The following is a 27,168-nucleotide window of genomic DNA, read 5'->3' on the forward strand; positions in this document are numbered from 1 at the left end:
GCCGCCCCGCCAATCCCCGCGCCCGCCCGGCCCCGCCCCCGCCGCCGCCCCGCCAATCCCCGCGCCGCGCCCCGCCTCGGCCACGCCCCCACCATCCGCGAGCGCCCGTGCGAAGGGGCACGGCGCCCCCTGGCGGCCAAAGGACGCCCCCCCTCACCGTGTCTCCCCTCAGCGGGACCCGCGACGGGGCGGACGCGGCCCGCAGCGCCGGGACACGGGCAGGGGCGGGCGGGGACACGGCGGCGGGGACGTGCCGGCGGGATCACAGTGCCGCAATCCCGCTCCCCTCTCTCACCCACGAAAGGAATCTGGAGCGAGCCGTCGCCCCACAGACGTGGCCCCGCTGCCCAGCCGCCCTCAGCGGGGCCGCTCCTCTCAGGCTCAGCCACTGCGGCCGCAGGGGTCGGGCACAACGCGGGCCCCCTCAGCCTCCTGCCTTCTCCACCGCCCTCACCCCTCGCTGGGCATCGCTCCGGGCGCCGCGGCCACATGGGCAGCCGGGAGCGGCGGCGTGGCTCGGGGGACACCGCGATGCTCAGCAGCAGCCCCGCCACTGCCAGCCCGGGGCCGTGCCCTGGTACCCAGCCAGGAGCGATCTGCATCCACAGCCTCCAAAGGGAACCATCCAGAAGGACCCTCGCGCGGTCCCGCTCACCCCACGCAGCGCCCCGGTCAGCCTTGGCAGGGCTCAGCAGCCCCCGCTGCCCACCCGACAGCCGAGCGGACCGCGGCCCTCCTCGGCGGGGATCCCAGCGTTGGGGAAAACAGCGCGGGCACGCCGGGCAGCACGGGCTCATTCGGTCACGGCCGCACACCTGCCGCCACGGAAGGACCAGAAACCCTGCAGAGACACCGAACGCTGCAAAATCGTCAGCTTTTCAGGGAAAGAGCGTGCAAAAAACAGTCAGAGGTGCCACGGGAACAAGAGTTTTCCTTTTGCGGTTGTGCAAAATATATTTGCAAGCGGCTCCTATTCAGCTGAGCAAATAACAGAAAAAATTGCCAAGAACCTTCTGGCTAAGTTTTAAGGAAATTTGCTTTCATCTTGACAACCCTTCTTCATTTCCTTCCCATGAATATCTCAGCAATCCAGTTTACTCACTCAGAGGATCACAGAAAGAAAACTGTGAAGTAAATGTCAGTATTATTTGCATCTTTATCCAGTCTGCCATAAAAGCAACACCATGTTATTTATCTGATCTAGCACAACTCAGTAACAGCTCAAGTGTAGAATATTCATGATGTGCAAAGCAAAAAAATGTTAATCGTTTGAGAATACAAGAGGCAAAGAGCTGAGCCTGTGAGTTACCCAGAGAAGTGCCTCATTCTGGGGAGGGGGGGTTTCCTCCCAAATAATAGCTAACAACTGAAAACCTTGCATTCAGAAACTAACATTTGACCAAAAAAAGCCTGACAATTTCTGTAGGGTAAAAAAAAGAATAACACATCAATATTCTTCTGATTTCTTTTCAGCTGGCCAAAGAGTTGGCTGCGCTGGGTGAAAGCCAGCTGTGTTTGTTCAAAATGTTTTCTGTTCTGTCAGCCTTGCTCCAAGTCTCCTAACAGCAAGGCTTTGCTTCTCCTGGAGGACACATCTCCAAAAAAGCTGTGTACCATCTGGGGGTGGGAGTGGGAAGGTGGCAGCATCCTGTCACGGGGCCACTCTTCCTTGCACACCATTGGATTGTCACCACCTGCCCCAGAGACAATGCCCACCAGCATCCCCTTGGAGGGCACATCAAGGGCATTAAAGCCTGATGGATTTTTGGGCACATTTCGCTCTATTTTCCTCTGTGAGCCAGCCATGTGCGGGAGGCAAACACCCCATAGAAGGCAAAACCACCCTCTGGGCTACCAGCAACCTCCAGTTCTGCCCATCAGGCCCCTGTGAGGGAAGGACATGGGGCACAGACCTGCTCAGAGCACGAGCAGCCCCACAGAGGGAGGGCTTTGCGTGGTGCTGTGCCCAGGGTGCACGGCCGGTCCCTCCGTGCTCACAGCCCGCAGCACATTGCGATGGCAGCAGTCGGCTGCCAGAATTAGCTCTGTCTTAATTAACAGCTTTGCCTTTGTTCTCAGATGCTGCTTCAGGAGATGCCAAGGCCTTTGTGGAGGATGAAGATCTGGGATCCCAGTGAAAGGAAGCATCAAGATTTGTCATATGGCATGGCACAGATCTCCTTCTCAAAAAACCCTCAGAGCCACCTTTGAGAGCAGAAGGGTCACAGCCTGCACCAGTCCCCGTTCGTCCCCACCACGCTGGCTGTGACAGGACCAGCTGAAGCACAAACATGAATCCCACCAGGCCATCCTGGTGCATCTGGTGGCAGCAGCGAGCCCACACTCTGGGAGCCTGACATCTCCTGTGACAGTAGGTGGGGGGTGACCAAGGCTCCTGCCCTGCACCAGAGCTACCACCCAGCTCAGACTGGGAGCTCACTGGGATGGTGCCCTTGGTGGCAGGAGAATCCTATGAGCCACTCACTAACGTAGGAGCGGCTCAGAGCAGGATAAAGGTCAAACAAACCTCCCCTGCATCAGCCTCACAGAGCAGCAGAGCTGGCAGAGGATGCTGAGCCTCCCCAGCCAGGACAAGCACAGAGCTAAAGCAGCCGTGACACTCCCGGTTTATTTTCCAAGCCGAGGCCAGGCCTGCAGGGAGGGCAGGAAGCTTTTCACACAGCGCAGGAGCACTGCTCCTGCATCCCTAATCCTGCCAAGGCAGCACAGGCTGCTCCCAGCAGATTGCATGTGCATTAATTGTAGAGGAAAAGCCTGCACCTACAGCATCCTCCTAAAAGCCAAAGCCTGAGGAGCTGGTAAATCCTCTCCCTGATAAGAGAGGCAGGTCCCTTCAATATTCCAGCATTCCAGACTTGTCTGTTGTGTACCATGTAACAAGAGCCAGGTAAGACAGGTAACAAGGGCAATGCTGGCAAGCAGCATCCAGCCCCTGCAGCACCTCCTGCGCAGTTGAACCCCTTCCTGCAAGTCCAAATAAATGTAATATGATGTAATAACATTAATTAGCAGCATTAAACGTTCAGTGTATTCAAGGCACAACTCAGCCACTTGGCACAGTGCAACCCAAACTGCTTACTGTTCTCCCAGGGGAAATAACTTCAGGGAGACTTCTGGGCTTAAATACCATCAGGAAGCTGAAGGGAAAGAGGGAGGGAGAGAAGTTATTGTCCTCTCCAGGCATTCACAGAAAATTCAGGTGTCTTATCAGAGCAGAAGAAGCTGTAGGAAGGACAACTCCTTTGTCATGTGAACAATTTGAGGACTAAATTGAAGTGAGACATGAAGAAAAAGTAGGTGAGATGAAGGTTAATTTGGAAACCAGAGTGAGAACAGAGGGAGTGGGGTATGGAAGAGTCTATTAATTCCCTGGGCAAGAGATGCAGCCTGAGCCAGGCCATGGAGTAACTCCTCACACAGTATGGAAAGATAAATTGCAGGTTCTGCTGGTGGAATATTCTGTTTATTATGCTCCAAAATAGGAGATAGTCAAGTGCCAAGTGCCTCGAGCCTCTCAGTGCCTGAGAACATATTAGTCACTGATGGGATGAGTGTTCAGGCAGCTCAGTGTGACACCAAGCACCATGTAAGGCGATGGTCATGCCACACCCTCCCCTCCACCCTGACACAGAGATGGGGAAGGAGGCAGGGAAGGCACCTGCTCCTCTAGCAAAGGACAGGAAAGACAGATAAAGATCAATAAGTTCCTTTAGGAGAGGAAGAATTCACTTTAATTCATAGATGCTGCAATTTCTGCTACCTGGCTTTTCCTCTTAACTGCTTTTTTCAGGGCAGTTGCAAGTCCCAGCAGACCCACCAGCTGTGGGACAACACAAGCACAGATCAGCTGTGCCACTTTCTCCTCGTTTTCCTTTTCTTCCCAGGATCTCCAGGTGGAAGGATCTCTTTGTTCCCTTTGAAGGCAGAGGATTAACAAAGGCAAATGCAAGAGAAAAACAAAAACTCCTTTGTCTGAGGATGGATGGCATCTTTTTATCTGTTTCTAATCTAGCTTCAACTTCCATTTCTTTAGGAGAGAAAAAAAAAATCCAAAGATTAAATTTTATGCCAAGGCAAGCTATAATAAGTGACAGAAACACTCAATCTCTGAGTCCCTGCTAGCTCTGTGAAGTCAGAACATTCACAAGGAAGAAAGCAAAATATAGACAGACAAACACTTTCAATGGAGATTTAAAATAAAAACTCTCCTCATGTTCCAAATGCAAAAGCTACAGAAAAATATGTCGCTTCTCCAAGGAAATTTCATTATCTTGAAGCGAAATGCAATTTATCTTTGGAAGCTTAAAAAAAAAATAGCAGGGAGGGGAACCTGCCACAAGAGTTTCACTTTTTCTCAGCATTTGGTTTGTTGCAGTCTGAGCTGTGTTCCCATATCTGGAAGCACACAAAGGATGGGAAGTTTTTAAGGTTCAAGTCCATCCAAAGAAGGAGGGAAGAGGGAGAATGGTCCAGCCCATTCCATATCCACTGCTTTGGGGTCCCATTCAGATATTTTCCTACTGAAATCACACATCAGAGTGCAAAAAGCTGGCTTGGGTCAGGTGCTCACCTCATGCACAGGAAACTTGCCATTTTTTCCTGCTTTATCGTGATGAATTTCCAATTGTCACCTTGATCAGTGGTCCCATGAACACTATCATAAAGATAATATGATTTTTCCCCCCAATGCTATCGCTCACAGGGTAATTACATGGATGATTGCACTCAAGGGCAAGAGCATGTACCCTGCACCCTTACACAGAGCACACAAGTGCCTGGTACTGCTGGCATCACCAGGGCACTAACAGCAGTTTTTCCCAGGTAAAAGGAACAAATCCAGGAACATTCAAGGCCCTAAACCTGCTAGTCACACATACAAGCCAGTGAATGTCTCTGCATTGATCATCAGTCTCACAGACACAGGAGGCGATGGCCAGAAGGACCTGCTGCACCCCCCTGGCCTCTCTGCACACACCAAACCTCACACAGCGAGTTCTGCCGTGATCATTTCACTGCTTGCAAGAGAAACCTGCCTCCCAACCAGGTCTTTACCAAGCTACTGCTTCAGTAACCCAGGGACACACGTGAACTGCCCCAGTAGTGACCCTGGGCCCCTCTGAACAGGGATCACAGGTACCACAGGGCAGCTGGCAATATCCAGCCAGCCCTTCCCACAGTCACTCCCAAGGGATCAGCTGCCAAGACCACGAGATGCCACATCCTGCCTCCCATCATGCACAACCTCCTGCTCTGACAGGGGCTCACAGTCATATGAAGAGCAGCTGAGGGAGCTGGGGAGGCTCAGTCTGGAGAAAAGGAGGCCCAGAGGGGACCTTCTCACTCTCTACAACTCAGCAGGGTGGAGCCAGGCTCTGGTCCCAGGGAACAAGGGACAGGACAAGAGGAAACAGCTTCAAGCTGTGCCAGGGAAGGCTCAGGCTGGACATTAGAGGAATTTCTTCACTGTAAGGATGGGCAGGCATTGGAAAGTGCTGTGCAGGGACATTTGGAGTCCCCATCCCTGGAGGTGTCTACGAGACTCCTGGACATGGCACTCAGAGCTCTGGGCTGGGTGACAAGGTGGGGATCCATCACAGCTTGAACTCAATGATCCTGGAGGTGTTTTCCAACCTCAGTGATTCTGTGATAAGCCTGCCAGTGACCTGCACATTCCTAGCTGTGGTTCCATGAATCTCCATCCAGGGAGGGGAGGAAGATTGTTTTCTTACAGGAAGGAGGACAGATAACTTCCAGGGATAGGATAAGTGCCCCAGCCTCAGCTCCCAGCCCTCTGCACACAGCTCAGGATGCCCAGGCACTCCGCAGAGCCACACACAAGTGCAATTCTTAAAGCAGCCTGCTGAAAGAGGGATAAAGGGAGTCCTCGCCAGGCTTGATTGGCAGGAGACATCAAGAACCCTTCAAGAGGGATTTGAGGGAGTTTTGCATTTCAAACAGGGCAGGCAGGCAGAGGTTTACCCGGAGTGAAGAGGGAAGCAGCAAGGCTGCTGTTTCATCGGTTAACATCTGGCAGCTGCAAAGCTCAGAGATAATTCTGCCTTCGTCCTCCAGAGAGTTCGGATCTGGGAGGGATGCCAGAGATGTGGCAACTGGGAGGGGATGAAATTCCTTCACAGAATCCAAAACAGGCAGTGAAACATCACTATATTCTTCCTCCCTTTAAGTAAGCGACTCTTTGATGCGGACTGAGCCTGTGGAAATGTTATTTCTTTTTGTCTAAGTGGAAGCAGGAGGAGAACAGAGGGGGTAATACAGGTGGAGGAAGAAGAAACACAGCAACAGCTTTTTTTTAACCAAAATCAGACCTTTTTGATCAAAGCCCGCAAAGACTTTTGATCAGGGTCTGCAAAAAAAGCTTTTAATTGTTACCTGTATTTCTATTTTTATAAAGTTAATAAGGACATCAAATTATTTCCATTTAGAAATACCAATTTACAGAAAACCAACAGGAAAATCTGAATTTGGATTAAAAAAAAAAAAAAGCTTAAAGAGATCTTTCAGCCAAAACTTGAAACTTATTCAGAGGTAATTCTGAAATTTAACTGTCATGAGTTATTACAGTTCGTGTAAGACCATCATTTGTGACCAGATTGTTTCATTGTGGTCATAAGGACAATCCCCACCTGAGCAGCATCCTGTGCTCTCCATCTCTCTGCCAGCTTTGCACTTGGGATTGCTGCAGCCAGCTGGGGACAGTGACAGTCCTCACCAGGAATGGGTAGTGCAGCAGCAAGGCAGCTCTCCAATTACAGAGGAAATTGTCCTAATGAAGCCTGAACACATATGCCTCTCTGCTGGCATTTCTCCCATGTATGCCACAGCTCATCCCAGCTCCAGGGCATGGACAGAGGAAGCAGCTCCTCAGCAGGACCATCTCACAGAGCAGCATTTGAGGTGAGTCTCCAACAACACACCCAAGCACAGGTTACTGGGAGGGTCTGTCCCCACTCCTACAGTCTGAGCACACCCCGAGATCCCCAAGCCTGAGCAACAGCGGCCAGATTTGGCCATGGATCTGCATGAACCCCTCAGACTGGGGAACAGCTCCTGGCTGGTACAAATTCGGGGAGCACCCGAGTGAGGAGAGCTGCTCAAGGCTTCACCCAAACCATCCATCTCCTTTCCTCACTCATCAACCAGGGCTGGGGCCAGACACCCCCTTTTGCTGCTGCCTGGGCTGGGGACCAGCACCCCGAGGCCCCTCTGGCCACGCAGGTGGCTGCGGTTTACCCCCACCAACCTCTGGAGGTCAGCAGCCGGCAGCACTGGGGCTCCTCACCGGCAGCTGCCGCTGGAAAGAAATAAAGCCCGAGCCAGAAAAGCAATGGAACTCGGGGAAAGACCCGGTGGCTTGGACACAAGATGCTCTCTACACACCATAGGTGACCTAAACATTTGCAGGGACTGGCACACATCCTCCCTCCACTGCTCTCCTTCCCTGCAGGCATGCAGAAGTGCAGAACCTTCCTCGTTAATAGGAAATGATTAATTTCCAAAGCTTGCTTTGCCCATTTAATATCTTCAGGTCTTGTGCCAATTTGTCCACAAGTGAGCCCCGTTCTGGGAAAAGGAATGAATCCCCATTTCACTTTGCCAGCCTCCAATGTCATTTGCTCATTTCACGTCTGAAGGACGCTACAGCAAACCCTTTACAGCTAAATCATTACTGATTTTACAGAGGTTACAAGTTGCTGGTAATGTAAAAAAAAAAACAAAAACCTCTTGGTGAATTTATTACACAGAATCTGACATTGTCCTGCATAAATCTTCACGTTCCTAGTGAATAACAGGTTTCTAGACAATGTGAGACACCAACAAGAACTAAGGCAAGTGAACTGGAGGGATGGAAGGAAGCATATCCAGACTCCCTTGTGCAGAGCAGGAAAGAGAGTCCTTACCTTCATCTGGTCCAAAAAGATAAAAACCAAAAGAGGAAAGCAGCAGAAATCCTCCTGCTTTCCCCAGCCAGGCAGGGAAGGGCAGCAGGTCTGACAGGACAAGGTAGAGACCTCTTCCCAGGGACATGCTTCCTTGAGCATCACCAGGATATCATGGGCCAGCATCCCTCAGAGCCACTGCTCTGCTGTGTGCCAGAAGCTAAATATTGACCAAAAAGGTGGATTTTCCACAAATGAGGCTGTGGCAAGCTGTCTTCGGGCTGGGTTACAGCTCAGTCTTGGTTAGCTAGAAACAAGAATTCCTGCCCACTGGAAAAAAAAGTTCCCATTACAATTTCCATCCTGCTGTCTAGGAAAGCTAAAGTCTGACTTTCAGTGGGGATCATTAATCTCGTTATTTTTAGATTACATTTCTAGGTGTGTTCTCAGAGCTCCAGGCTCACAGCACAAGCACAGACAAGTGGATGGGTCCACTGTGCACCAATACCAGATCACTCCCTGAAATGGATGGAAGCAAAGGGCAGGTAACAAGTCTAGAATTGTGTTGGGCAAAGAGAACAAATGCTCACCTGGCAGAGGACATCTCCCATCAAAGGTAGGCTACGACATCCCAAGAGCTCGCTGATGGATCAGACACTTCACTCAGGCTCAGGGCAGTGGAGCAGATGGCCAACTCCAACCACTACTCTGGCGGAAGGAACAAAAGGCCCCTACTTTGCCAGAGGGGACGATAAGCATCACTTCAACTACTCAACCTCCTGCAGCACACCTGGACCCCTCTTTATCCTGCAGCCACATGGCAACTGAGACTCATTTCTTCCTAGCAGGGCTCCTCTGCAGCTGGAGAGCCTTGCTGGGGAGCACCCACAGGAATGGGCACCACCTCTCCCTATTATTCCATGTCCAGCTCTTCCTCACCAGGTGACAACTCTCAGATACCAGGTGAAAGCTCTCCTGCTGCATCAGGAGGAGCTCTTTCTGAGCTGAGGATAATCCTTCAAAGTCAGGAGGAGGGGAGGCTGTGGCTGCACTATCCCTGGAAGTGTTGAAGGCCAGGTCGGACAGGGCTTGGAACAACCTGATCTAGTGGAAGGTGTCCCTACCTATAGCAAGAAAGTCTGAGATTATTTTCAAGGTCCTTCCCAATCCAAATCATCCTGTGAGTCTCTGACTGGGTTGGGTTGATGGATCATGACATGTTCCCAACTTAAACTGCTCCACACTGTGGCTGTGGCCAGGCAGCCACAGGGCTGCCACCAGCACCTTCACTGTCCCCGTCCATCAGCATTTCCTTCAAACCAGCAACTCTCCCACCGTATGGCTCCCACTTTCCCTCCAGGAGTTTCAAGCATATCCTGGTGACATCATGCTACACCCCCTTCCCTTCACTGCCCTTTCATTTCTTTCATCAAAGTTTCTTTTCATCTCCCACCTCCTTTCTCTTCGGTGTTTTGTTTACCTCTTGCTGCCTGCAGAGCTGAGCCACTGTGCTGGGAAGGGCTCTGCACCCAGTGTGGAGATGGGAGCACTCCCAGGGGGAGCAAACGCGGTGTCAAAGCCCCCCCTGAGTCTCACAAGCTCCCTAAAAAGCCCCCAGAGTTACAACAGAGCTCCGTGGGATGAGATGCACGTCTTTGTCTATCAGACAAGCACATCCCCAGAAAATGGAGATTTATAATGAAGTGTGTTTAACACCAGCTCAAAACACAGTGTTTAATCTTTGGGAGTCTCCACGCCCCCGGGCGTGCTTGGGTCACGCCAGCACAGACAGCAGTGATCCTGAATGCCAAAGGAAGAAACAGGGAAGAAGATCTCCCGGGCTGGATGGGCAGACACAGCTGGAGGCACAAAGGTTATCTCCAGATTGCAGGTGCGATGCTCCCACCGGCAGGGTGTGGAGACAGTACCACACACCAGAGCAAGACCTGGGAGAGGGAGAAGAGATAAACCTGAGCAAAGTAACACTTCCCAGCCTCTTCTGCAATGACAAAATCAAGCCTTCATTTCAGATTAGCTGATTTTCATGTGAGTTTGGTTTTCTCAAAGGTCAGTACAACCATGCAGGTTTGTATGTATGTTTGAAGCAGAATACCCCTTTTGAGGCTATTCAGTATTGCATTTAGTTAAATAACTTGGAAAAATCTTGCAGAGTGTGGCCAAGCCCCTTCAAAGGGATAAAACACAGGGTTTGCTTTGGTTTGCTGCTCCAGGCCATGTGGCTGGCAGCCGGAGGCTGCAGCAACAGGCCAGACTGAATTGGGGATGCTGGGATAAAAACACACTTTTTCCCCATTTGCATTGAATGTTGTCATCTTGCCAGAATCCAAGCCCCCACAGCTGATTGCAAATCATCCATCAAATAAAGAAAAAATCTTTTGTTTCCCCTCAGCACCACTGAGCCAGCACAACACATGCCAGAGCCTGGGAATGGGGATAATGCCACTATTTCAAGGCCAGACAGCACCTTGATGCTGACACACTCCACCCCTACCTGTGCCTGCAATTTTACAAACTTCATAAATGTACATCTTAAATAATCAATTTACCTTTTTTCTAAAAAAACAACCAAAAGTTGAGAGGCACGGCACAACAGACAACCTTAGCTGTGAGCCGCTGATTTTTCTATGATATATTACATCCAAATCCGCCGGTGCGATGAGCAAAACGTACCAATTTGTGTAATTGGTGAGGGCCTGAGAGCATGCACACACTGCTGATCTGCCCTAAATGTATATTTACTGTGCAGGTTGTTTGCATTTCTGATGATCTGTGACACCAGAAGGTAATCAGCTCCTCCAGTGTATGCAATCAGCTCCGTGGCATTCTCCTCTCTGCTGTGGGGGAAGCCGCTTAGACCATGATTTTAGAGCTGCCAAACACCATTAAACTGTTCAGTGGAGCCGGGGGAGGATGCTGCCAGGACCAGGCACTGTCCAGGTGCTCCCTTGGGCCAGAGGACACCTGGGTGATTCAGGAAAACATGGGAACAACACTGGAACTCAGTGCTGACCAACACTCCTGACAGGCCAGCCTTGAGGCTGGTTTCAATTTAAGCCTGAGTGCTGGCTCAACTCTTCCTACTGGATGTTAGCACTCCCATTTCCTCACCTAAAATCCACTTGAGTAATCAACTGTAAAGCTAATGACTGGGGCACCAAATCAGCAAAGTACTTGAGCACATGCTGAAGTCCCATTGAAAGAAATTAGACCTAAGCAGTCACTTTGCTCCAAGGTGAGAGGGCTTTGTGTAAAAAGTCACAAGAAGCCTGTTCAAAACAGGTGTAACAGCGTATGGAAGCAAGCCATTCCCACTCGAGTGGCTTCTAAGCATCCTGCTCAGCACTCACAAGGACCTGTTGGAAGCATGGGAAGCCTAGAGCTTTAGACCTGACTTTATTTTTCTGGCAGCCAAACCTGAGTAGGCTTCAGAGGACGGTCCTGGAATGTGCAGGTGGCTCACAGGTCCTAACTGAAGGACAGCACCTCCTGGGATGCCCTGAAGAGGTAGTTGGGGTGTGGATGAAGGGCACAGCACCCACAGGCACCCCAGGCAGGACCAGCACAACCAGTATCTCCTCACTGGGGTCCCCCAGTGAGCCAGAGGCAGGCTCTGCCCAGCACTGCTCCCTGCAATGAGATCCAGCACTGCTGAGCAGCAGGTGGGCAGGGTTACAGCCCAGGGACCCCAAAAGGAGCCCCCCTGGCAGCAGCACTGCCCCAGCTTCTCAAAGGAAGGACTGAGTCTGCACATTCCCCCTGCGGCCATGCTCCCGCCCTGGCTACCCCCTCACGCCTGTTCCCCGGCAGGTTCACAGAAATCCCACATCTCACCCCCCTGGCCACCTCCCAGTCACGCTCTGGGTGACGGGAAGAGCAAAGATCAAGTTTCCCTGAGCACCAGAGAACAGCAATGACGTTTGGTCCTGCCAAGGACAACACCTCGCTCTGGCAGGTTGTGCAGGTAACCACCTGGCATGGTGAAATTGAGCTGTAACTTGCCTTTAGTGTGGGATTTTAGTGTTAATATGTGTGTATCAATATGTATATACATCAATAATCAATGTGTTCCAAGGAGACAGTTTCCCTGGAAGGTTTCCAGCATTTGGATATCTTTATTACTGTGAGTTAGGTCAAAGTCCTAACTTGCATAAACTGGCATAGCTCTGCTGAAATCAATACCCCTACGCCAGCTCCTGCTATTTGATGAGGTGGCCCAGGATCTCTGTATTGGTTTTACTGTCTTACTTCATCATCTGCCCAGTTCCTCTCTCCTGTATTTTTTCAGCTGATTTTAATTTTACTTGTAGAGTCCTGGGCAAAGGCTGCAGAAAAGAGCAACCAACCACAAGAGCTTCACTTGTAAGCAGTCCAGTTGTGTTCACCGTCTCATGTAGGATTTGCTTTCTTTGGTCTCCCAGCACTTGGAGATTACTCCTTGATTTCCTGGAGATCCCCATGTCTGACATTTCCCCTTAATCCCTCTTGGTGTCCAACTTAAGAGTCGAGAACAAGACCAAGCTGAGACAGGGAGTACCACGAGGCATTCATGCTCATTCACCCAGGGTGCAGAAACACCTGTAAAAACCAGGAGAAGCCTTTTCTTACAACAACCTCTTGCAGAAAGTCAAAAGCAAAGTCACAGACATCTTTCACTGCAGCAGGAGGGTAAGAGAGAAGGTCCTGCTCAGCCTCCAGAGGGGGAGCGAACCAGTTTACGTGCTAATCCCAGTGTGAGCAACCAGAGCTGGCACCAGCCGGGGCCACTTGTCTGACTTCAGCACCTGGCAGGGAGGGACAGATGAACAAAAATATGTAGCACAGACCCCGGCTGCCCAAAACCACGGGTCATTTGCTGTCACCAAATGTAGCCAGACAGAAAAATAAATACAGAGAACATCTTGAATTTGGACAGCAGTTCCTGCATGGCTGCAAGTCTCAGCAATGCCCCTGCCCAGGCTTTTCAGTTCCCCCAGCACATCTGATGGTGTGGCCAAAGCGAAGAATAAAGCTGCCATCCCTCCCACAGCTCACACGTGTCCATGCAATGCTTCCAAGCTCAGGGATTTGTTATTTCTGGGGGAAAAGAACCATAATCCTGAGGCCAGAGCAGAGAAGGGATGAGGGCAAAGGGATTTTGGCAGGAGAGTGCTGGAGAATGATGCTGTGAACATGTTCTATTCCAGGGAAGGCAGCCTGATGCTCCCATGGGACAGGCAGTGATGTCCATGTTGACAGCCTGGATCCAAGTGTCTGTCCCCACAGATGCCTTTGGAAGCACCACCTGTACATGTGCAATATCCTGACACTCCATGCCAGTGTGACAGGGCTGGCACAGGAAGGGAGCAAGGACGGGATGCAAGGCAGCAGGCACATCTAAATAAGGCCACAGAGGTAAGGGCAGGATCAATTTAAACAGTTAAAGTTTCATTTTAATAGATATCACAAGGGGGAAAACATTCCTGATGGTAAAGAGCAAAACAGGTACCTTCTTTTTGCAAGGAAGTTTTTGCAGCCGGCCTCCCTGAGGAAATGAGGCACATTTGCACCCAGCCCCACTCCCTGTCCACAATTTTAGAACCAATTGGATCATTTTAGCCAGGGGGGTGGCTAAGGGAGTTTCTGCTCCTACACTTTGTGGGTTTCTCCATACTTCCACACTTTTTGGAGAATTATGGCGCTACTTGCTCAAATACATATAATATCCTTTCAGCAAAAATACCCAGCCAAGTTTGGACTCGTATTTCAAACTGTCCCATTAGGTTTGCCCAGCTTGAACATCATGGGTCCACAAGCTTTTAGCAGGGGTTTGCCCCACTTTCCCCCCCAAAAAAATCATTATAATTAACATTCCTGTGACTGGATCACAAAGCTTCTGCTGGAAAAAATCAAGGCAGAAGATGACAGTGCCCTCATGCACTGAACACGTCATGCAGCTCCATCTTTATGAGTCTGGACTTTGCATGGGGGTACACTCAGTGCCACTTAAGAAAATTGGCTCAAGGACAGCAAATTAAAAAAGGCCAAGCAAATCAGCTCTGAAGAGCCTCACATCCTCATGTCGTTCCAAAAGTATTGTGAGCCAGGCCATTTTCTCATGTACTCATGAGGTAAAATGTAATATATCATTTTGCACAGCATGACCAACCCCCAGCACTTCCCAAGCATTTGCTGGCAAACAGTGGTGCTGAGTGCATCTGCTCCAGAACCATCAGGGAGAACTTTCCTTTTTCCAAAAGGACAGGAAATCATTCAGAGGATGGAAGGGTGTCTAATTTCTCCTGGGGCCAGTGGGAGTTTGGTATCACCCACAGATTCCAGCATTTTGCATTCCTGGATGAGGAAGGAGTGTGTGCCCAAGGGAAAATGATGCTAGGTGAAGCACCTGTGGGTCACTAAACACAACCACTGCAGAAAAGATTGGGGTTTTCCTGGTCTGTTCTGAATCCCAGTCAGACTGGGGCTGGAGGGGCAGCAGCTTAGGCCAGCTCCTGTTGCAGTCCCCCAGCACAGGAGAATTAATGATTAAACACAGGCCAGTTGGGGAGTACTGCCTCTTGAAGACAATTTTTCCATTTTCAAAGGCAGGAGGGCGGGTGCTGGAAGCTAAGTGCCAATTCATCTCCCTTCTGCACAACAGCATTCCAAGGTAAATTATTAGGGATGAACTGCTCATTGCCATTTACATTTCCCATGGTCAATGGCACATTCTGACTGCCCCAGGAATGGGGGAAACAGCACAGGAAAACTCCAGGAACACACACCATTCCACCAGCAGTGAGTGAGTGGAAGGGATTCTTCCAACAGAGCTGGATGGAGCTGCTGCCCCACCGAAGCACCTCTTCAGAGCCTTCAGCTGAAACCAGCTCTGAGCCTCTGAGCTCCCTCCGCTGTGACAGGGGGTTTGCTCCAGCCCAAATAAGGCAGCCCCAGGGCTGGTTACCTGCAAGCTGGGCTGGCCCTGGGGGCCCTCTGAGCCATGGAGCCCTCACAGTATTAATAAACCTGATGGCTCAGCCCATCACTGTGGCATCAGGAACCTTTTACTCCGGTGTACAGGCTGCTCTTACCTCTCTGTATTCAAACATCAGGTGTCCAGAATCACACCTGAAGCCACCATAAAGCCAATGGCTCTGAGCCCGAGCCCTGCCCTTCGCATGTTTTACAGCCCAGCCTCCCTGTGGTGCCCGTGCACAAAGACAGGCAATGTCATCCTCCCGCCGCTCCCTTAACTGCTTATCGATCCCAAAGAGCCTCCAAATGGATTTCTCTGGCTATCTATCATCCTCCATAGCCTGGGAGATCCCCTCTATATTATAGAGCAGACATCTCAGTTAGAGCTTTATTTACTGCGAAGGAGCAATTAAGCCATCTTGGTTCGATTTATGGCCAGCACAGATAACCCCACTCAACACTAGCCAAGGCCAGTTTAACTTTCAGATACTCATCTCTTGCCATGTACAAAAAGCCAGTTTAACCTGTGCATTTTTTATACCTCTAGCCCAAATTCAGACTTCATCTCTTCAACTCTTTCCAGTACAAGCTGGGAAATTATTCCCTTGCAGGGTGCCTAATAGATTTCCATTGTGTTCACTGCAGTCCTAAAGTCAGAGCTCAACTCATCAGGCTTTATTTTCTGAAAGCCTCATCCTGAAGCTGGTATTTGGGATGCTGGGGATTTAAATGTCCAGCTTCACGCTCAGGACAACATGTGAGGAATGACAGGAGCAAGGCACACCCACGGTGCCACTCCGCTTTACTGGCACAAGTGCAGGGACATCCTGGCTGGCTACGGGGAACCCATATGAACATCCTGCCAACCTTGGCAGAGAGGCTGGAAGCCAGAACATCCCTCCCAGTCCCTTCCCAGCAGGCTCCAGGGCTGCAGTAACCCAGCACACAAAACCTCCCACTGGTCCGAGCCTGAGCTCCTGTTGTAGCAGTTTGCCATGGATAATGTTCATACTTTACAGCTTTACAGAAAGTCACCAAGATTGATACAGATCTTCACTTAATTAATTTTTCCAGCTACTAGCAATGAATTAATCCAGCTGGAGACTGATTTAATTTCTCAATAATGCCCAGATTTTCCACATCGTCAAAGTGATTTCCCATTACCCACACTGGTGTTTGGGTAGCCAGGTGGAGCACCCCAACATCACTGCATCACTCCTTCCAGACAGCTGAGCTGCCAAGAGTTAGGTCAAAGTCCTAACTTGCAGGGCTGTTAGAGAACACACCTGGCTGATGGGTATCCTCTCCAGGTAAGAGTCTGTGGGGTTAAAGAAAATCTCTTTTTAACTAATTCTATGTCTTGGCAAGATAGAGCACTAAGACTGGGAAGAGGGGAAAGCGCCACATAAGAACTTACAGAGCTGCTGCATGACACCAGTTTTAAAACACATCATACAAGTGGCTGCCTTTGGACTCACAGAGCTTGGTTTAGGTCAGTAGCAGTCTTAATTTCACATTCTCTCAACTGAATTCTTCTGCCTTTGGACTCGCAGCTCATGTGCCCAATGTCCTGGAATGTGACCTGTCCTCACCTGCAGCACTGCCTGCACCACCTGGAGCTGTGGATGCAGCAGCTCCTGCTAAAGAGTTGTTCACCCTGCTTGCTCTCCCTCCCTGCTGATTCGCTGGAAGTCTCTGGTCTTGGCCTCGTTGTCCCTGGCATTGAGATGTTTCCCTGGCTGATGGCCTGAGACCACTTTTGATGGCCTTACAAAGACAATGGCAGCACCTCCTCATCTCCCCACACACTGCCTGGCACCAATCAGAGCCACACTGCAACCCAGCAAGAGAGGTAAATGTCTTAGGATGCTAGTTTTGGTTAATCATACACTTAGAAAGGTTTTAAATAATGTATAAAGAATTAAAAATATTGACAATGATAGCCCGGCTATTTTTGAGCTAATCTTTGCAGACAGAGGTGGGCTACACCCTGCATGCCAGCCCTGCTAAACCAATGTTGCCTTCCAACTCTGAGGCCTAATTTAAGTGAGATTAATTTGGTGTTTAAACTAATCACTGCTCCTGGAATCCACAGAAGACCTTGGTGATTACCCAAGAGAACTTTCTAGGCAGCCCATGCCATTAAACACCTCTTTCTGCCCAGGTGCCACCACCCAGCTCTCTGCTTTCCAATCCTGCTTTTCCTTTTCCTTTCACTTTCTGCCCCAGCTCATTTCCTTGTTATCTCTCTGTGCTCCATGGCACCTGCACGTTTGGGTATTTCTTGGTGCATTCACACATGGACATTCCTTCAAAACCACCACACCTGGCAAGGTAGAGGGACCTTCTCCTTTATGGGCTTCCGTAAATTATAAAGACGCTTGACCTAGCAGGTGCAAAGATCAGCCTGTCAGGCTAAGTATTTAATCTCATTTCCTCCTTTTCCCATAACTCATCCACTCCACAGAAAGCAAAGCTTCAACCAACTTGACAGAGTACCAGAAGGCCTTGCTTGCATCCTTACCAGCATGGGAAACTTCCACAGCTTCTGCATTACCTGGGCAAGGAGGTAATGATAAACCCAGAGGGACTGATGGTGTCTTGGCAGCCACTGGATTTTAGAAATATTGCAGGACCTATAGGTGAGGTGGGAGCACTGGGATGGGAGGTGTGCTGGAGGCTGGAAGCACTGGGGCATCCCTGGTACTGCAGACTTACCCACTTATTTGCTCTCAGAGAGTGAAAACTAGAGAGGGAAAAATGAGGCTCCTTTCTAGCCCTTCAGACAATGTCTGCATGTTATTTTAGCATCTTGCAGACAGAACAGCATTTTTGTCCCTGCCCATTACAGGGGGGTTGGAACTGGATGATCTTTAAGGTCCCTTCCAATCCAAATGCTTCTGTGATTCATTCTGTGATTTATTGTACAGTGGCAAATTAATTTAGGAGGAAAATAAAACCATTCAGCATCTGAAATAGAGTATTATTTCCTGCAGCATTAATCGGTGGCATCAGTACCATGTAATTTGTTACCGGTGGCATATTTCTGTATGGCTTCATTTCCTTAAAAGCATGGGAATTAATGAGGTGTTTGCGTGGGGAAGGGACTGGCAGGCACTGAGCAGAGTGTGGGCAATCACCGGAGAGGCTTCCTGGCATGGAGGCACCACGGGTTTGTAAACCACAGTGTAAATACCACAGCTCTGCTGCCCTACGGGGACTAATCTGCTCTGAGCAGACGTGACTCCAGCAGCTGAGCACCTGCCTCACTGTATTTAAGTGCAGAGCAAGAATTCACCTCACTTAAGTTATGTACAGCAATACTGAATCATCACTATTTGCTTCTCAGTAAGCTGAGTTACTGAGGATGTCTTTTCCCAGAAGGAAGTCAATCAGGGACCATCCAGCCCAAGGGTGTCACTGGCCCGGGGATGTCACTGGCTCTGTGAATCACAGCCCTTCTGCTCAGGCCATAACAGTACCTCCTATCTTGTGTACACTTCCTTATCTTGTGTACACTGAGGAACTCCAGGAGGGAAAACCCCCATCCCAGGCAGGGATCCAGCCCAGGGTAAGAGCTGCTGAGGAGACAATCTGCTGGTGGCTGATTGGTGTATGTTGGAGCCATTTCCAGGAAAGGGAGAGATGGGAGAGGGCTTGAGGACAATATGTTGAGGAGGGTGATTCTGCCACTCTGTTCTACTCAGGTAAGACCCCACCTGCAGTGCTGTGTCCAGCTCTGGTGTCCACAACATGAAAAGGATATGAGGAGGATCCAGTGGAATTTGGAGCCCCTGTGCTTTGGAGCCATGCTGGGAGAGCTGGGGGTGTTCACCTGGAGAAGAGAAAGCTCCAGGGACACCTGCAAGTCCCTTCCAGTGCCTAAGGGGGCTCCAGAATAGTTGTATAAGGACTTTGGACAAGGGATGGAGTGACAGGACACAAGGAATGTCTTCCCACTGCCAGAGGGCAGGGTTAGATGGGATATTGGGAAGGAATTCTTCCCAATGAGGGTGATCAGGTGCAGGCCTCCCCCAACTTAGCATTAAAATGGGTTACCCTAAAAAACCTTTCCATGTTTTACAGGGGTCCTGAATTTATTATCTATTTTATACACTGCATTATAGATTTATATAAACTTGACCTTTTAAGAGCTGCCCTATACACTTGCTGAGCGTTACATATAAACTGAGCATGAAATATTTCAACCAACAGCTTCCAGATGATGTGTGGGTAAAATTCAGGGCTAGAGAAAGGAGAGGCAGCCTCAGAAAGTCATATGCTACAGAGAAATGTGCCTCTAACCTCAGCTCTGCACCCTCAGATCTCGGTCCTCACTCTCTGAGACTTGGGCAGGGGCTCAGGTGACCTCATCAAGGTGTGCTGAGATCCCTGAGGACAAAAAAAAAATGGTGCAATGGTGGCTTCAGCTGCCAAAATCCTAAATAACTAAACACTTTTGGGGCTGGTCAGAAAACAGCAGAAAAGTTATAGGAATTAGGAAAAAAAATCCCATTTGATATTTTCTCATGGACATCTTATGAAAGACCTTTCCTACAGGTAACTTGGTAACTCCACCATCAAACCCCCACTAAAGCAGGGCAGAAGCAGCTCAAATCCCTGGGTCAGAGCTGGTGATTGTGGCAGTGAATCTCCCAGCACAGGCATTGCAGTTTTAACATTTAAAAAATCACAAGACCTCAAATATCCCAATGCTAAGTCTCATGACCTTTAAGTCAACTAGATTCAGGTTTCTTTTTCTTTTACTCTTGCTGTGCTTTTTGGATGGAACTAAAAGACCTCTTTAGTATTAGGGAATGTTACAGGGAGCCTCCACCACCCATTTCTTCCCACATTTATATTCCTGGTCCCCTAAATTCGGTTATCATAAGTGCTGGTATATTTTCAAGCAGTTCTTTTTCATGTTGCCTTATTTTGATAATCCTTCCTTTTAAGGCAATTCTTGACACATTTTTAGGCTCAAATTAAATGAGTTTCCCTTTGAGGTTCACTCTGACCCAAACCAGCATTAAGGGAATCCTGAGGTTTGTCCAGATTGGCTCACAAGGGGTTAGGAGTGGCCTTATGCATTTTATAGGTTACAAGGAAAGCCAAAGACTGAAATTCAAAGACAGACTATTAGAAAATTCCCAAATTCTGAGGTCCTAAAGCACAGCCCCATGCTGTGCCATGTCCATGGGCACACAATACTCCAGCAGTGCTCATTCAATCCTTTTGACACATTTCTGCCTTTGGTAACAGACTCCCCTGAAAAACCAAACCCCAACTCAGAGAAAGCCGTGCCTTGGGCTGCATTCGTTTGGTTGGCTCAAATGAAAAATGTAGAGTCAGGTGTTTGTCAGCTGCTCTATAGTGCTGAAAAAAGCCCTCTCCTGCTTTTCCTCTGCATAGCCAAGGTGTGTACTTTAGATAAAAGTCCAGTTTCTGACCGAGCAATCGCTGCTGCTCCCAAGAGAGAGAGGACAGGCTCTGCTCCTGCTCTCCCCCATCCCAAGGTGCCTCATGGCTCCTGGCCTTTGGCATTACCTGGTGCCACAAGCAGGCAGAGACCCCCAACACCACCGCTCTGGACTGCAAAGAGGCACAGAACGCCCCCAAATCCGCTGCCCACGTTCAGCAGCCCTCGCTGCCCTGCCGGCCACTCCCCACGGCCCTGGGCACGGGGACAAGAGACACCGGCTCAGCCTGGAGCAGCCAGCCAGCTCAGCCAGGGCTCTGTTTGCACGTCCAGATAAACACACACGAGGCAGAGCCAAAAAGCCAGAGTCAGCTCCTGTGCGAGCCCTGCGGCTCCGGTTACGGCGCTGCCCGCGCCCCGTGGCACGGACGCTGCCCGGAGCAGCCGCCGGCCTGGCACGGCACGGAGCAGATGGCCAGAGCCATTTGGCCTGTGGCCGCCGCCGGCCCCGGCTCCTCGCCGCACACGGGGCCCGCCGAGGCCACCTGGGCCTCCCGGGCCGGGCAGGACACTGCGCCCCGGGGACAAGGCCACAGCAGCTGCTGGCAGTGGCAGGGGTCAGCGCTGAACGGTCGCCAAAACCACAGCGCCCTCCCAGCATCACCATCTGCTGTGGAGGATCCTGCTCCCGCTCCAGGGTGAGCAGCAGACTGGGGTAGCCGTGGGCAGCATTTGGCAAGAAAAAAGAGCCTTAAGGAAAGGTGGATGGCAGAAGGATCACAGCGCTTCAGGCAAATCCTCAAAAGCCACAATCACCCAGGAATGACCTACCTGTGGTGGCTGTAGTTGTGCAGGTTCATCCTGCTGCCCAGAGCTCCCAGGAAGGAGCCGCTGCCCTGTTTGCTCCTCAGACAAGGGCACAAGGAGCAGAAGGGACACAGCAGGATACAACAGGGTTCCTGGGCTGCAGAAAAGAGCAGGGAAGGGGTGGCAATGGCAGGAAGCAGGTCCTGTGCCTGGCCACCACCTCACAGGCTGGGGACATGGGCCTGGAGTCAGCTCCTGCTGCCAGGCTGCAGGGAGAGAAGCCATGTGCAGGTATTGGCTGCATGCACCCCTTGGTGCTTCCCTGCCCTTGCACCCTCACCAGTAAACTAGGAGGGTTCTGGCCAAGAGCAGTGGTCACCTTGGGCAATGGCATGAGAGCCCCCATGGCAGGGCACAGTGGGGGCTCAGGGGTGCACCAGGGAGTTACTGCAGCACCAACATAGCCCTGAGCACATGAGAGCCAAACAGCTCCAAACCCTGCTCCAGGAGCCCCGAGCAGTGAGCACGGCCATAAAGAGCAGAGGCAGCCGCGCTCCAACTTCCTGGCACTCAGGGAATCTTCCTGGATCATGTTACGTTCATGTGTCCTTGGCTCATCTCTGTACAGTTGAAAAACACTGTAAGGGGAGCCAGCTAATTAGGACAGCTGAGGTCAAGAAGCAAAACCCAGGGAACCAATTCCTGCTAAATTGGAGACCTGTTGCTTTCACCAAACGGGACTTTGTGTACAGCCCTGCTTTGCCCAGAGATCCCTGCAGTGAGAGGCAGTGGGACCATGCTGCCCACCAAAGCTCTGCTTGTTCCACACAAGGAACTGCCAGTTCCACTGTTGGTGGGATGGTGGTGGAGTCACCATCCCTGGAGGTGTTTGAGGAATGACTGAAGGTGGCACTCAGTGCTCTGTTCTGGTTGACCAGGGGATGGATCAGGCAGAGGTTGGACTTGATGATCCTGAAGGTCTTTTCCAACCTAAAGAATTCTGTGATTCTATGATTTTGGGTCACCAAATGAACCAGAAGGCAGGCAGGCAGGGTGCTGGCTGGGTGCTGCCTCCATGCTGGCACAGCTGAGGACAGGGGTGTCACTGCAGTGACACTCAGCATTTACTCCTTTGGCTCTGCATGTCCTGACCTGTGCTGTGTCCACAGTTAGTGAGAAAGGCTCCCTGCCCCGGGGGATGTTCCCAGGCACTGCGGACACAAATAAATAACAACAACAATGGGCGGGTGGGGGGAGCTGTCATCTGACCCTGTGTGGAGAGACAAAGAGCTGGTGCCTGGGTTTGCCCCCAGCACTGGCATTCAACCACCGATGGGAAGGGCTGCAGGGTTGTTTGGAGAGGAGCTGTGCTGGCAACAGCATCCACAGAACTCCAGACTCTACTGGGGTGTCCAAACACCAAACACAACAAGCACAACCCCCACACCTAACATCCAGGAGCTCTTCTCTTACCTTTCTTGTGGCTGCTTATTTAAGGAGTGCTTTTAGAGTGATAAAGATGCTTTGCCTCTCCAGGGTATTCCCTCACTGAATGAGGACCGCTCCATATTTCCTTGGCTCTTTGGGTTGAGTTTTATGAGCTTGAATAAGCCTGGAGCAGAAAGCAGCACAGATCAGGAGGGCAACCCATGCCCTCAGCCCAGAGGCACCAGCTCCAAACACAACCTGAGCAAGGGCAGGGAAGAAGGAGCTGCCATGTGCATGTCACCAATGGATGTCCCCATGAGTTATCCAGTGCAAGAAGCAAAGCACAGGTTTGAGGGAGAACCATTCCCTTGCAGGTCTGCAGCTTGGTCACTCAAGCACTGAGAAGTGACAGCCATGTTTTCCTTGCAGGCTCTGCCCAGGCTGTGCAAGTGAGGATGACAATAAAGCCAATGACCTCAGTAAGTCAGCTGTGAGACCAGCACTGGAGTGACAGATCAGGTGACACTGGTACTTAAAAATGTGACCTTAAGTAGAGCACTCTAGGATTCATGGAGGACATGGCTTTACCTCTTCTGCTTTTCCACTTTTGGGAGATCTTGGGAAAAAGAAAAAGAACGTTCTCCAATTCTATCAATCAGGAGGGATAAACTCCAAGTGGTGTTGTATGGTGGATGTAATAGCAAATTGCCACTGGCATCACCCTAGTTCCCCAGCTTCCAAGGAACTAATAAATTTTCATAGAATTAGGGCATGTTTTGTGATGCCATGGGCAGGGACACCTTCCACTAGACCACTGTCCAACCTGGCTTTGAGCACTTCCAGTAGTGGAACAGCCACAGCCTCTCTGGGCAACCAGTCCCATGAAGTTATAAAATATTTCTAGAAAGACAGAAAATAACCAAATTCCAGGCTCTGCTGGGCACTGTGACAAACCTGGGACTTCTGGGGGCAATCTGAAGGGGCCAGGGAGAGAGAGGCAAAGCAGAGCATCACTCCTGGGGTAACAGCCAATGCACACTCCTGCCCTGAGGCTGAGCCCATCATGTTTCCAAGAGGAATGCTGAGGGAACAGCGCTGTCCTTGCAGCTGCCTCAATGACAGGAATAATGCGCTGCAGAGCTAAGGGGGACAATGGGATGATGATAATGAAAGTACAGGAGTGAAAACTCATTACTGGAGATGTTCGAGAGGCATCCTGAGGGATCCCCTTAGGCTTCCTGGGCTGCTTTAACCCTTTGGGTGTGGCTCTGGTACTCAGGCCAATGTACTGTGCAGCTGACTGCTTTCTTCCTCTTTTTCTCCCAGTTCTTTATGGACAACTTTCCCTTTCTCCACACAGAGCACAGTGCACACCACAGCACAGACCTGCTGTGCCCTTCAGCACTCAGCTTCCTGGCCCTGTGCATGCAGAGCAAAAAGCATAATGGGGTTTCTGGGCAGCTGGTCCAGAAAAAAGTCCAATAATATTTTCTCCTATTCCCAGCAGTTCACATGGAGATGGGAGCAGTGACTGAAGAAGACAGGCAGCTCAGCTCCACAGGTGAGCTCATTCCCTCCCAAAGGGAGAAGCCTTCCCTGACTACTTTTGGGCCTCCTGGAGCAGAAGGAATGTATTTCAGCATCATTAATGTTGCTTAGGATGCCCTGGCATCCTGACAGGTTTCTGAAAAGTTAGAGATGCCCATCAGGCATCTCCATGGCAACTCTGGAATGCTGATCCCAGCTGGGTGCAATGTCCATGTGGGAGCTCAAGCTGCCAGGTTCAGCAGAAGGAACTGAGAGGGGCTCTGATTCCCCTTGATGCACCCCCAGGCTGCTGGAGGAGCAGCACATCAGACACCCAGGGGCTTTGACCTGTGGAACAAGCCAAATGGCTCTTCCCAGCTGGTGGCAAAATTCCTGGCAAAGGTGTTTTTGGCAGGTTTTTTTGGAAGGTATTGGTACCTGATAAAAGAATTTTTGGAAGGTTTGGCAGGTACAAAATGATTTGGTGTTTTGGGGTTCTCCCACAGCCTGTAAGTGTGCAAGCAGCCCATACCTGGCGGGTGTTTCATACTCCAGCCCATATCAAATACCCCAGCACCCCCATGGCAGGGCAGCAGGAGTAGAGCACACCACTCTGGTGTTGGGATTTTAGGTGGGAATGGCAGTAACAGCAACCTGAGAGAAGGTGTAGCCCTCAAGGAAGGCAGGAGATGCAGAAAATAAGGATTTCATCCATACCTCCAGGGCCTTAGCCAAAAATGTGCAGAAGAAATAGTCCAGTTTCCCCTGGGGACACATTCTTCCTGCCAGCCAGTTTCACATGTTGTGAGGGACACAACAAACCTCCTTTGTGTTACTCCAGTCCTGAGAACACACAGAATCAGCAGGGTTTCAGGTCCAGGGATGCCCAAAGGCAGCAAAACCCAGCCTGACTCACTCTGAATTAAATATATGTGTCTCCTTTTGGCATTGTCACACCTCATCCCATCCTGACAAGCACCAGATTCTGCACTGAAGAGCACTTGAGATGATGTTTTGGTAGCCATAGCTCAGAGGGGTGCCCAAAGAAACACCAGGGGTACTTCTTCAAACAGAAGACTTGCAGCAAAATCCAACTGTTTGACTCTTACTCCTGACACTGCAGCAAATATGGAGAGAACTTCTCAAAAACAAGAGCCAGTTACCTCTACACTTCTCCAGGTCAGTGCTGAATTTGTTTCTGTTGCCAGCGTTGTGTCCTCAGCTCATCCAATAGCTCAGGTGTCCAGGATCACCATGAGAGCATCCAGCTCCCTCCACAGCATCCTGGCACCTCAGGTAGAGAAGAAATAACCCCAGTGAGGGCTGTTCCATGATCTTGCCCCTAAATGACCACTCAGGTCCTTCAGCTCCAGCCCAGATAAACACAGCCAAGAAGCCTGTCCTCCTGCAGGCCAAGCTCCCAAGGAACAACAGCCCCATTCTTAGGGTGTCTCAGGAAGGAAGGTTTGGAGGTTCAGCCCTGCAGGGTCCCTGTCACTCCAGAAGGAATGATTCCTACTATGTCCACTTCCCTTCAAACACCACGACTCACACTGAGCTCCAGGTATTTCCTCCAAAGTTGCCTTCCATTTTTCTTTGCCATTGTATTAGAGAATACCAGGCTGGCTGGGCAGTCGAGATAACTCTTTTGTCCATTGGGTCACCAAGAAGGGCTTCTGCTCATTCTTGCAGCACAGACATGTTGATAAAATGCAGAAAAAGTATTTTCTGCATCTCCCAGGATATGCCATGCTGCTTGTTTAATTAGAAGGGGTAAGACTCCCTCCTGAATAAACCAGAAATAGCCTTCCAGGGGAAAAAATAACCCAGCCTGGGTATTCTGGGGGATTCTTGGAAAGAACAGCTATGCAATCTCCCCCAGTCTTGCACAGTACAAAAGCCAGAATTTTGGAGGAGAAGTATGTCCACAAAGCCAATCTGCTCTGGGGGAGAAACCTCCTTCACCTTTAATGCTGGTAAAAGGAAATAGAGTGTGTTTCCCTCTCCCCCTTCATTTCTTCTCCTACGTGTTTTCATCTGCCCATCTTGATGCATTTGGTGTCACACCTCACCCCCACGTGTCAAGGGACAGCTTTGTGGGGAGTGCTGGACAATAAAGCACATCCCCAAGGGCACAGCTAATAATGCAGGTTATCAGGACACCTTAACAAAAAAGCCCTAAACCCTCTGCAGGGTCACACAGGCCCCCACTTCAAAGGAAGATTATTCAAGGATTCATGTCTAATGGCTGCGTGCAGCCAAGCCAGGACCCCTCTCCTGATCCAGCAAGGCCAGCAGCAAACCCCAAGCCAAGCAGCAGGTCAGTGATCTGTGCTCGGCCAGACAAGTCAGGATGGCTCTGGAGAGCCTGGCAGCCTTTGGTGGCCACAGCCCTGCCAGCAGCCCTTCCTTGCCCCTGCCTCGGGCAGCGCTGGGGACTGGGGCACTGCACAGCAGCTGCCAGGGAAAGAGGAACTCCCTGCCAGCACCACCGAGGACACACGGCCCCTCCTGCAGCTCTCTGCCCCGGGGAATCCTTGGGGTGTTTGTTGTTTGTAAAAAACCATAGCAAAACACCTGCTGCATCTCCAGCTGCTTCCAGAGCTTGTCTTGGAGGAACAAAACAGCAGTGGTCACAGCAATGTCTTTTGTCACTGAAGAAAGGGAGAGTAGAAAAAAAAAATAGCAGAAATATCTGCAGTTCTCTCTCGGAGCACTGAAGCTGCGACACACCCCGAGCACGCCCCGCTGCTCACTGTGGGAGCAGGTCCCACAGCTCCCTGCAGGCAGGGTGTCCCCAGGTTCCTCATGGAAGGAGTGCTGGGCTGTGTTATGAGCCAGGAGCAGCCAGGCTTGTCTTTTATCCCCAGCAGTCCCATTCTGAATGCAGGACCTCCTGCCAGAGGCTCAGCCACCTGCGGGACAGGTATTTCCCCACAGGAGGCAGAATTCACCTGCACAGCATCACTCCCGCTGTGCCTCCCAGGGGTCACAGCATCGAGTCCGTTCTGAACCAGCCCTCATTGTCTCCCTGACATCTAAACACGTCCTTGACCTCCCTGGCAGGGCTGCCCCTGCCATCAGTTAGCTTGTGTG

At 50.6% G+C, this 27,168-nt stretch overlaps 1 protein-coding gene and 1 long non-coding RNA gene across 6 annotated transcripts in view; one reads left to right on the forward strand and one right to left on the reverse strand.

The window, feature by feature from the left end:
• LOC146766594 (uncharacterized) lies at window positions 1-26,424 on the reverse strand. Its single transcript, XR_014957297.1, has 4 exons — window positions 25,236-26,424; window positions 24,790-24,915; window positions 21,142-22,729; window positions 1-12,515 (listed from the first exon to the last, which is right to left on the reverse strand). It is a non-coding gene; the product is annotated as an uncharacterized LOC146766594 (long non-coding RNA).
• Window positions 17,107-27,168, forward strand: part of KY (kyphoscoliosis peptidase) — a 32,591-nt gene continuing 22,529 nt past the window's right edge. The window contains exons 1-4 of one of the 5 annotated variants that reach the window (XM_085587627.1): window positions 17,110-17,225; window positions 17,359-17,460; window positions 22,975-23,024; window positions 24,050-24,106. In XM_085587627.1, the coding sequence (XP_085443753.1) occupies window positions 17,191-17,225; window positions 17,359-17,460; window positions 22,975-23,024; window positions 24,050-24,106 (244 nt within the window). In that variant the 5' untranslated portion in view covers window positions 17,110-17,190. Of the gene's footprint in view, window positions 17,226-17,358; window positions 17,461-22,974; window positions 23,025-24,049; window positions 24,107-27,168 lie in introns of all 5 variants that reach the window. The other 4 variants (XM_085587628.1, XM_085587629.1, XM_085587630.1 and 1 more) reach the window with 4 other exon arrangements.

The sequence above is a fragment of the Lonchura striata genome, chromosome 9, assembly GCF_050655825.1.
Source record: "Lonchura striata isolate lonStrDom1 chromosome 9, ASM5065582v1, whole genome shotgun sequence".
NCBI classification, from domain to species: Eukaryota; Metazoa; Chordata; class Aves; order Passeriformes; family Estrildidae; genus Lonchura; species Lonchura striata.